The 11,364-nt window shown below is 35.2% G+C and overlaps 2 protein-coding genes across 2 annotated transcripts; both read left to right on the forward strand.

Annotated features, from left to right (window-relative positions):
* Positions 1-355: 355 nt before the first annotated feature.
* Positions 356-3,457, forward strand: LOC143608146 (uncharacterized). Its single transcript, XM_077083316.1, has one exon. It carries the CDS (start codon positions 356-358, stop codon positions 3,455-3,457), a length of 3,102 nt encoding a protein of 1,033 aa, XP_076939431.1.
* Positions 3,458-5,374: 1,917 nt separating this feature from the next.
* Positions 5,375-10,685, forward strand: LOC143608145 (kinesin-like protein KIN-14A). The gene is made up of 17 exons (XM_077083315.1): positions 5,375-5,545; positions 5,728-5,851; positions 5,935-6,021; positions 6,220-6,390; positions 6,480-6,586; positions 6,669-6,800; positions 6,902-7,080; positions 7,275-7,436; positions 7,532-7,623; positions 8,299-8,450; positions 8,525-8,698; positions 8,781-8,927; positions 9,553-9,690; positions 9,792-9,863; positions 9,938-9,987; positions 10,078-10,294; positions 10,393-10,685. The coding sequence occupies exons 1-17, from the start codon at positions 5,375-5,377 to the stop codon at positions 10,612-10,614; spliced, it is 2,397 nt and encodes a 798-aa protein (XP_076939430.1). The 3' UTR covers positions 10,615-10,685.
* The last annotated feature ends 679 nt before the right edge of the window (positions 10,686-11,364 follow it).

The following is an 11,364-nucleotide window of genomic DNA, read 5'->3' on the forward strand; positions in this document are numbered from 1 at the left end:
GGGGGACTAGTGTCCATGTGGAATCCTTTATTGTTTTCCTGTGATAACATAATCAAAGAAAGATATTTCTTGGTTGTTTCCGGGTTGGTTGTGCATACTGGCATTCGGATGAATATTGTTAATATTTATGCACCAAATGATGCAATAGCTCGTCGCAGGCTCTGGGCTGACTTACTTCGGATTAGGAATTCACACCAAGGTTTGTGGGTGTTGATGGGGGATTTTAACGAAGTCAGGGAACCAAGTGAGAGATTGAACTCGGAATTTAATGCTCCCAATGCTGAGGCGTTTAACCAATTCATCCTAGCAGCTGCGCTTAATGAATATAATATGGGGGGGAGGGCAGTTTACCTATATGTCAGACCGAGGAGACAAACTAAGTAAATTAGATAGATTCTTGGTATGCATTGGGTTTTTAGAAAGATGGCCGAACGCTTCTCTAACCGCACTTGATCGAGCTGCTCCAGACCATCGGCCACTGCTCTTATCTGTTATTGCAACAGATTATGGTCGCATTCCATTCAGATTTTTTAACTCATGGCTACACTTGGAAGGTTTCTACGACTACGTGATAAACAGGTGCATTATGTTTCAGTTTGATGGACCGTCAGACTTGGCCCTTGCCACAAAACTAAGGTGGCTTAGGAATGGGATCAAAATGTGGCTGGCAGAAGAAAAGTCTAGAACAAGAGGATTGAGGATAGAAAGAGAGAAACAAATTGCCGAATTAGAAAGATTGGCGGAGGTTAGACCTTTACTTCAGCACGAACTCGATGCTAGAACCGAATACAGGCATTTCGTTATGGAGAATGAAAGATTAAAGCAGATGGACATTCGTCAAAAATCTCGGGCTAAGTGGGCATTAGAAGGGGATGAAAATTCAAAATTTTTCCATCAAATCCTTAAATGTAATACTACTTCCAACAGAATAAATGGGTTGATGGTGGACGGAGAATGGATATCTAATCCAGTGGAGGTGAAAGGTAAATTTTTTAATTATTTCGAAAACCTTTTTACAGAGCAGTTGGAGGTTAGACCTGGTATTAATTGTCCTCATTTATCGTACATATCGGATATGGATGCCGAGGAGCTTGTGGCTCCATTCTCTTTGTTGGAAGTAAAGAATGCAGTTTGGGAATGTGATAGTGATAAAGCCCCGGGTCCGGACGGATTTAATTTCAAGTTTATCAAACGATTTTGGAGTGGTCTTGAAATGGATTTTGTGAGATTGTTTAATGATTTCTACGAAGGTATACAGCTCAATCAGTCTTGTATGTCTTCCTTCATCGCTCTGATCCCAAAAATCAAGGATCCTCTTCATCCCAAGGATTTCCGGCCTATTAGTTTAATCGGATGCATAAACAAAGTCATTTCTAAAGTTTTGGTGAATCGGTTGAAGCCGGTAATAGGGAGTTTGATATCAGAAGAGCAGTCCGCATTCCTACATGGGCGGAACATTGCCGATGGGCCGCTAATGCTAAATGAATTTGTTGTTTGGATGAAATCTAACCATAAGATGGGGATGTTATTTAAAGTCGATATAAATAAAGCTTATGACAGTTTGAATTGGGCTTTTTTAGATTCGATCATGGCACAAATGAAGTTTCCGGGAAGGTGGAGGTACTGGATCTTGGCTATTCTGAGAGCGGGCCGTGCATCTGTGTTGATAAACGGCTCGCCGACGATGGAGTTTGCTTGTAATCGGGGGCTAAGACAAGGAGATCCACTATCTCCATTTTTATTTGTTATTGCAATGGAGGCTCTCACCGGCATAATGAAGAAGTCAACTAATATCGGTTTGTTCCATGATTTGAAATGTACTCTAAATGGCCCCGCTATTTCTCACTTGTTGTATGCAGATGACGTGGTCTTTCTTGGAGAATGGTCTGTTACAAATGCCATGAACTTACAGCGTATTCTAAGGTGCTTCCATCTAGCATCCGGTCTCAAGGCTAACTTGGAAAAATGCAGCGTTTATGGGGTAGGAGTTGGTGAATCAGAAATTGAAAACATGGCGAGCATTCTTCATTGTAAGCCAGGTAAATTTCCATTTAGATACTTAGGCCTACAAGTAGGGGCCAATATGAATCTCATTAGAAGTTGGATCCCGATCATAGAGTTGGTTAAAAAGCGATTGTCTATTTGGAAAGCAAGATCACTGTCATACGGAGGGAGAGTTACATTGATAAAATCTGTCCTGAATTCCTTGCCAACATATTATTTTTCGCTTTATAAAGCGCCGAATCAAGTCATTGATGAACTCGAAAAACTTAGAAGAATTTTCTTTTGGGGTGGGACGGAGGATGAATCAAAAATAAACTGGATTGCTTGGAAGAAAGTGGTAGAACCAATTGATCGTGGGGGTTTAGGTTTCGGGTCATTAAGAGAAGCAAACTTGTCAATGCTATCTAAGTGGTGGTGGAGATTCAAAACGGAGAAGCACAGTCTCTGGAGGAAGGTTATTTGGGCAATACATCACAATTCACGGTCTTGGATCTTTATCCCGGCTAGACTATCTCTGTCGGGCCCGTGGAAACAAATTCATAACGTATCAGAACAACTATCAAAGTGGGGAGTGGAACTGCACAAAGTCATCAAACCAATATTGGGGGATGGTTCTAGTATTATGTTTTGGATAGATGCTTGGTTTGAAGACAGCCCCCTACGTGATCGTTTTCCAGAATTATTTGCATTAGAGAAGCATAAAAGATGTTGGGTGTCGGATCGGCTAAAACTGTTTGGGGATCTCTTGGTGTTTTGTTGGCAATGGTCCCGGGTGGAACTGTCCGATACAGAGTTGCAACGGGTGCAGGACATGGAAAATTACCTTGGAACCGTAGCGTCTTTGGAAGGAAATGATAGTTGGAGCTGGAAGCCAGACCAATCGGGTGAGTTCTCGGTTAGTAGTATAAAGAGATGTATCCGGGAGTCGCAAGGTTTACAATCATTTTCATCTTTTCAATGGAATAATTGGGTTCCAATGAAAGTGGGTATTATTGCATGGAGGGCGGCACAAGAAAGATTACCTACCTTGATGGCACTAGCCGCAAGAAACATCCACTTGGAATCTACCCGTTGCCCGCTTTGTGGGGATTATGATGAAACTAGTGATCATCTCTTTGTGTCATGTCAGAGTTCTCAAGTTATTTGGCAGGTTATTGCTCAATGGTGCAAGGTTCCAACCTTATATGCCTTTAGTATTAAGGATCTTTTGGATTTTCATCTCACTATTCAAGGAACAGAGAAGCGGAGGAAGGTTATTCACGCTATGGTGCTTATTACAATTTGGAGTATATGGAAGTTGCGCAATGATAGAGTATTCAATCAAGCGGAAACCTTGCACTCAAAGACCATCGAAGAAATAAAGTCCTTGGGTTACTTGTGGGTAAGATGTAGATCGAAGGAGTCGGATATCACATGGAATTCTTGGAGGAGGTTTGATGTTTTTACTAAATGAAGTTAGTTGTATATGTCTGATTAATAATTTCTTAGTTCCGTGAATTGGTGCTATTTGGTGTATTATGGGGTATATATACTCTTTAGCCGCTGGCTAAGCGGATGAATAAAATTTTTGTTGGTCGTTCAAAAAAAAAAAAAATCACCCATTTATTTTACCTTTTTTTTTTAATATTTAAATCGTTTCACTTCCTTTTTATGCATATATATTCGTACATTCATAAATCATTCTGCTCATTTCATTCCTATGAAATTACCCTTACAATAAATACGATTAAAAATGATATAAAGGAACCAAAAAGCTTTTCGAGATTTGGGATTATATTAATCAAATTTTTATGCCAAATATTATTAATAACTAAAACGGGAAATATATTAAAATTCAATATATATTAAGAACTTATAGTTTGATTATTAGTTTTATATTTTTTATGATTTAGTTATATGCTTATTGAATAATAAATAAGCGAATTAACAAAATGAATATTGTTAGACACACTTTTATTGTTTTTTTATAAATAACTTATGAGATTATGAGATGTTGTTTGTTCTTGCTTGTAAGTTCAATTATGTTATTAATTTATTTGACTAATTAGCTTAATCCAGTTATATTCAAAGTCAATGGCTAATTAGATGAACTAAAGTATAAGTTTCCATTTAACCAGATCGTTTATAATCAAACCTTTTAGCTAAAAAGTTTGTAATCTTGGTTATAAATATTGTATTTTAGTCCATATAACTAAACAATTTTGATCAATGTCCACACCTATAGTCAATTGTAAATATAATTTTGGATAATGGATAATAATTTGATTTAGGTAAAATAAATTGCTTTAGAAACGGATTAATAAACAAAGAGACTATTGATTATCTAACTCTTATGAAACTTTAAAACATGATGTTATATTAATATTAAAATGCTAACTAATAAAATGTTGGGTGCCACTCTGTTGTCTTGACTATGAAACCGTCTCCTACTAAATATGCTCCTAACTTTCAATAGGTATGCTAATGAAACTTTTTTTCTTTTAGAAAATTAAGTATGTTAGAATTGGTGGTGTTTGAACACTGATTTATAACTGTAATGGTATATTATTGAATATTATTATAATATTATTTTCATCTGTTGAAACTTGAAAGCGTAATGGTTTAATTTGTCATAACTGGATGTATATGTTCCCTGTAAATATCTATTAATACCGTATATACATTGCACATTAACTGGTGTGAACAAAACTAGCGAGGCGTAAGATATGTATTCGTATTACGAAATTAAAATGATTTGATAACATTAATAGTCCTCAAACGAGAACAGACTTCTTACAAAACACAAACTTTCTCTTTTCTTTATCACTGTTATACATATTGATTTGTGTCATTTGTACCATATCTCGTTTCTTTATATCGCATATGCAACAAATATCCTTCACATTTCTTCCTAACTTTGTGTCTACTTACGTATTTACGACAACTTCAAACCTAAATCATGACATTGTCGACCATGTTGCCGAACCCCCTCATTCCTATTGATATCCTGATTAATGATCTGTTATTTTAACAGTGTTTGGAACTACTCAACATTTGAGTGATTTCTTTTAAAACGGAATATTAACCATCCATATGAATATTGACATTTCAAAGCTGACTGGTTTAAAAATAGAGAAAATCTACTTATATGGAAAAACAATAAAAAAATGTTGAATAAGTTTCAAACATAAAAATTTTATAAATATATGAGAGTGAAATGAAAGAGAGGATTTGGAAAAGAGGGAAAATTATCACAACCAAAGATTTCATTTGAGAGAGAGAGAGAGTGGTGGTGGTCGGAGGACTATCTTCTTCTTCATCTCCGTCATATCCATTTCCAAATTACCTTTTAATTAATAATTAGAAGAAGAAGAAGGAATTAGGGTTTTCAATGTCCAATAACAACCAAAACAGATGGAACTGGGAGGTGAGTGGTTTTGAGCCACCAGCAGCTCCTCTTCCTCTTACTCGCAGATACTCCATCTCCACGCCCTCAGTCGTGCCGCATTCTTACAAACAGGCTCTTGCTACCAAACTCAACAGTCTCAACCATAGCCTCAAGGTATTTGTAGTATTATTATTATTCCATACCTTCACTTTTATATGTTATTGTTATTACCATTCCTTCTTTACAACTTATCATTTCCACTCCTAACTACGTATATTCACCTTCTCTTACCTCCCTCATGCCTCTACATTTATATATTGCCATTCACTAACTTATTAGTATAACACAATTGACAGCACCTTAGACAAGATTATGCATACTTGAGACAAGAAGCTGTTGATCTTCAGGAATACTCTAACGCAAAACTTGATCGACTCACACGATATCTAGGTGTTCTTGCTGATAAGACTCGTAAGCTAGGTACGCATACGCCTTGCTTCAATTCCTGCTTTTATGACCCCCGTCTGATATGTGGTACACACCAACAATCCCGTTACTTTCAGATCAGGCTGCTCTTGAAGCTGAAGCTAAAGTTGCTCCACTTATACAGGAGAAGAAAAGGTTATTTAACGAGTTATTAACTGCCAAAGGTAATCATGGTTTCGTCATTTTAGGAGTATCTCTTATTCTAAATATCTCTTCATTTGAAGACAATTGATTTGAATTTGTTCAATTAGGGTAAAATATTTATTTTGATAGAAAGTTTGTAAAGATGAAATATAACAAGTATCTCTTACACGGGACCTACATGTTCTTTTTTAATCTGAATGCTTCTTTTATAATATCAGGGAACATAAAGGTCTTTTGTAGAACAAGACCACTTTTTGAGGACGAAGGCCCATCGGTTGTTGAATTTCCTGATGATTTTACCATACGAGTCAATACTGGTGATGATACTGTATCCAACCCGAAGAAAGATTATGAATTTGACAGGGTTTATGGACCGCATATCGGGCAAGGTATGGCATGCCACATGTGCCAGACAATTTTTTATGATAATTTGTGGTTTACGCTGACCAAAAAACATATGACATCTTTGGCATTGTAGCTGAAGTTTTCACAGATGTACAACCATTTGTCCAGTCAGCTTTGGATGGGCATAATGTATCTATATTTGCTTATGGGCAAACATGTTCGGGAAAGACTCATACAATGGTCTGTTTCATATTTCTCAACTCTATGCATATTTTTGTGCTGTAAAGATCCATATTAAATGATGTGACTTAAATCCCCGCAGGAAGGTTCTAGCCATGATCGTGGTTTATATGCCAGATGCTTTGAAGAGTTGTTTGACGTGTCCAACTCAGATACAACTTCGACTTCTCGATTTAACTTTTTTGTAACGATTGTTGAGCTTCATAACGAGCAGGTCTGCTATTCTTTTCTATTAAAAAACTTCGTTGATAGTTTAAACGCATTCATTGACACAAATCTTACCAAGGTTTTGATAATTTGCTTTTGTTTTTATAGACGCATGATTTGCTATTGGAGGCAGAGAGTGGTTTATCAAAGGTTCGAATGGGTTCACTAGATTCTTTTGTAGATCTTGTCCAGGAAAAGGTTGACAATCCTCTAGAGTTTTCTAAACTCGTTAAGAAGGCACTATCAAGTAGAAGTGGTGACATCACCAAGATCAATAGTTCTCATCTGTATGTGTTTGATTTCTTGACTTACTTTCTAATAGTTTGTCAAAACATTTGTGTAACAGTTTATTTATAAATAGTTTTAGCCTCTTAACTTGTAGCTGTTCATTCTTGTATATTTATAGTTCTTTCTAAATAATATGCATACATTCATTACATAGATAAATAACCTAAAAAGTTCTGCTTTTATTTCTCCACAGGATTATCACCATACATATATATTATGACAATTTGATCACCGGCGAAAACATATATAGCAAGCTTTCACTTGTTGACTTGGCTGGAAGTCAAAGCCTAGGTCTGGAAGATGAAAACGGGGAGCAGACTACAGATATGCTACATGTCATGAAATCACTTTCTGCGTATGCAACTATTATAACCTTTTAAGTTAATAAGTTTATGAACATCGTAAGTTTCATGATCTGAAATCTTGTAACTGGTTACGGTTTTAATGTAGGTTGGGCGACGTGTTAGCTTCTTTGACATCTAACAAAGAAGATGTTCCTTATGAGAACTCTATGCTTACAAAAGTCCTTGCTGATTCACTTGGTACTTTTTAAATCACATGATTTTGTCATTTTAGAAGTTATTGTTAATTTGGTTATGATGTATAGGCCTGTATGCGAACTGAAGAAACACAAATGGGGGGGGGGGGTTGTTTGTGTTCGTTCGCTTAACTTTAACCGAACAAACGTCCGGACACAAACATTTAAACAAATGAATTTTCTTGTTCATGTTCGTTCATTAAGAAAGTGCTTTCTACATGAACCAGCATTAACGAACGAAAATGAACGAGCGTAAATGAAGGAAAGTGAACAATTTTCTATTCGTTTGTTCAATTCGTTAGCCGATTGGTTTGGTTTTAATTTTTAAATTTGATGGGTTGATACAAGGCGAACCAGCTAGTATTTTTAGCAAATAATGAATTTAAATAATTATGTAAACACACATAAATGAATGGGCATTAGCGAATGTAAGTAAACGAACATAAAGGAACAAACATAAGCGAACCTTCAAGAACTTAAATGAACAAACAAACAGGACACATGTTCATGCTCGTTAATTTAAATGTTAGAAATTTTTTTTTCTGTTAATGTTCGTACGCTTATTAAATAAACGAAGTTCTAGCCAAGTGATTAACAACTGAATCACTGAACATTCAGTTTTGTTTACAGGCATACTGATGTATGTTTTTTAAAATGATTTTTCATCAATTCATCCTAGGTGGAAGCTCAAAAACCTTGCTGATTGTAAACATAAGTCCAAACATTTCAAATTTGTCTGAGACTTTATCTTCTCTAAATTTCTCTGCTAGAGCTAGAAACACGGTACTGAGTCTTGGAAACCGTGACACTATTAAAAAGTGGAAAGATATTGTAAGTTGGCATTTTCAAAATTCTCTTTCTGAAAAACAAAAATAAAAAAGTATAATTTACATTTCATTATGTAGGCAAATGACGCTCGCAAGGAATATTATGAAAGAGAAAAAGAAAATCATGATCTGAAGCAAGAAGTTGCAGGACTAAAACAAGCACTTAAAGTTGCAAATGATCAATGTGTGTTGTTGTTTAATGAAGTTCAAAAAGCCTGGAAAGTTTCCTTCACGCTGCAGTCAGATTTAAAGGTTTTTGAATTTACAATCATACTTTAATACCTTGTTATATTCTTTTTGACATAATATTTTGTTCTTATTGTGGTTGGTACAGGCTGAAAACATTATGCTTGCTGAAAAACATAAGATTGAGAAGGAACAAAACGATGATCTGAGAAATCAAGTAGCTTTATTACTTAAGCAAGTGCAAGACCAGAAATTGCAGTCACAACAACATGATTCAATAGTCGAGACTTTACAGGTTGGTTATCAGTTTTGAGTTTTTCACATCACCATAATTTCATCATTTGTTTTGCACAAAAAATGTGTTTATTGGGGTTTTCTAATGTTTTTTAATAAGATCTGACACTTATCAAATAAATATAACTATTGGTGAAAGCAATGGTTGGCCCGTATTGATTTGATTAATCTTCCATATGTAGGAATCAAACCATTTTCTTATTATTGAAACATGAATACTAAACTGGGTCGGAACTTGGCTCAAAAGCGAACCTGTTGTTTTATAGGTTCATTGGTCGAATTGGATTTAAGAACCGATGACGTCCTGAATAATATAAAAAATTAAACAGTATGTGTGTGTGTGTATAAATAAAAACAATATACAAAAATACTATATGTTTTGGTGTGGATTTTGATATTTGTAAATTATGAAGGTTTAAATAAATAAAAATATGGTGTCTCGAGCAATAAATGACTCATAAAATGAGGTTTTGAAAGGAAAAAAATGAAAAAGAAAAAGGCGCTAACCTTGTATATGATAATGAAGGAGTCTAATAAGCTATAATGTTACATTTGTAAAAATTCATATTGTTTTGCAATCAACTTATGATATTTGAGTATTGTTTTTTTACATTGTTATGTTGTAGGCAAAATTAAAAGCAATGGAGGCACAACTAAATGAGAACAAGTCCAAAGTCAGCTCAGAGTCAACAGAAGGCATTGAGTCTGCAGCTGTTACCAAGAAACTTGAAGAGGAACTCCTGAAACGTGATGCCCTAATCGAGGTATGCTACTTTCATGGTTTAGTTGACATAAAAATAACAAACAAATAACTTAAATAAGATAATAAAAGAATTATTGCTAATGCGGTTAAACACTTTTTCAGAGGCTGCATGAAGAAAACGAGAAACTTTTTGAGCGATTAACCGAGAAGGCGTCTTCAATTCGAAGCCAACAGGTTATTATTTCTTTCTTCCGACAACATTTTCCCGCCAATAATTTCTTTAAAATTTCTTAAGTTTATTTTCTCAGGCATTTGGAGCACCACCTAAAATTTCAAATCAGTCTCCTGACCTTGGAAGGTGAATTATATTAATTTATAATTAGCTGCATATGTATGTATTGTTTTCAGTAGTTAATCTAAATACTATTTCACTTTATATGGTTTACAGACGTGACAGCAGTAATAAAGAGGGTGGAATGGAGGTTGTACCTTTGTCAGCCGAGAAGAAGGCTGATGGTACTCTTGCTTTGGTCAAACCCGGTCAAGACAAGATAAAGTCAACACCCGCAGGGGAGTATCTTACTTCGGCTCTAAATGATTTTGACTTGGAACAATATGATGGTCTTGCAGCTATTTCTGATGGAGCAAATAAGTTACTAATGCTGGTATGATTATTATTACTTTTAAATTTTGTAATCACTTTTTATATTTTGAATTTTTGGATTTTGAAATTAACTTTTAAGTGATGATATGAATGGTGCAGGTTTTGGCTGCGGTTATTAAAGCGGGTGCTTCACGCGAACATGAAATACTTGCTGAAATAAGAGATGCAGTTTTTGCGTTTATACGAAAAATGGAGCCACATAGAGTGATGGACACCATGCTTGTTTCCCGTGTTAGAATTTTGTACATAAGATCACTTCTTGCCAGGTCACCAGAGCTGCAATCTATCAAGGTGACAGCTGTCATTACTCTCTTTATTTAACTATTAAGGCACTGTTGTTGATGCCTTCTAAAGGTGTCACATGGGTAGATTGGTCAAGTTGGGTATAGGTCAAAATTGGTGGGTACTCGGGTCTACCCGCATCACTTTGAATTTAACCGTATGATCAAACTTTTTGTATAAAGTAATGTACGGGGTACTATGCATTGAAAAAAACACTCTGGACGACTTTCAACCTGTTTGTCGTACGATATATTTACTTAGGTGTGTGCATGAAACCGAAATAACCAACCCATAACTGTAATAACCGACGCAACCAAACTGAGAGAAACTGATGGCTTAGTTTTATTTTTTTTAAACCTAACCATAGTTATTAAAAGCGTTGCGCTTTGGCGCCTAGGTGAGTTTTTAGGCGAAATCGGTGGTCCACCGCCTACCATAACTGAAGGCGCTATTTTTGGAGGATAATAGGCAATTCCTTATTTTTGTTACTTTCTATTTTTATCTTGAATTTATTTGATTTATCAACTTACCTAAAATTCATCATATTAACAATATTAACTCTAACCTCTCTCTTTATAATGAACTCTAATATCTCTCTCTCTCTCTCTCTACTCTTTATAATGAACGACAATTGCTTTGCATATCACAAAACAAAGCTAGAGCACGATTTTATAAATAACACAATATATGTTGTTTAGTATTTAGATTGTCATCTTTACCATAATTTGAGATATAAAATAACTATAGTTATATAAGTATATATTAAATTTTAATATATACTTATATAAA

The sequence above is a fragment of the Bidens hawaiensis genome, unplaced genomic scaffold (genome assembly GCF_021521415.1).
Source record: "Bidens hawaiensis isolate Kalapana, Puna unplaced genomic scaffold, B.hawaiensis_p1.1 tig00100915_1, whole genome shotgun sequence".
NCBI classification, from domain to species: Eukaryota; Viridiplantae; Streptophyta; class Magnoliopsida; order Asterales; family Asteraceae; genus Bidens; species Bidens hawaiensis.

Bases quoted from the DNA above. Each gene is read 5' to 3' on its own strand.
- LOC143608146 (XM_077083316.1), top strand. From the start codon at position 356: ATGTCAGACCGAGGAGACAAACTAAGTAAATTAGATAGATTCTTGGTA.
- LOC143608145 (XM_077083315.1), top strand. From the start codon at position 5,375: ATGTCCAATAACAACCAAAACAGATGGAACTGGGAGGTGAGTGGTTTT. The intron at 6,391-6,479 runs GTATGGCATGCC...TTGGCATTGTAG, and splicing joins TGGACCGCATATCGGGCAAG to CTGAAGTTTTCACAGATGTA. The intron at 8,699-8,780 runs GTTTTTGAATTT...TGGTTGGTACAG, and splicing joins CGCTGCAGTCAGATTTAAAG to GCTGAAAACATTATGCTTGC.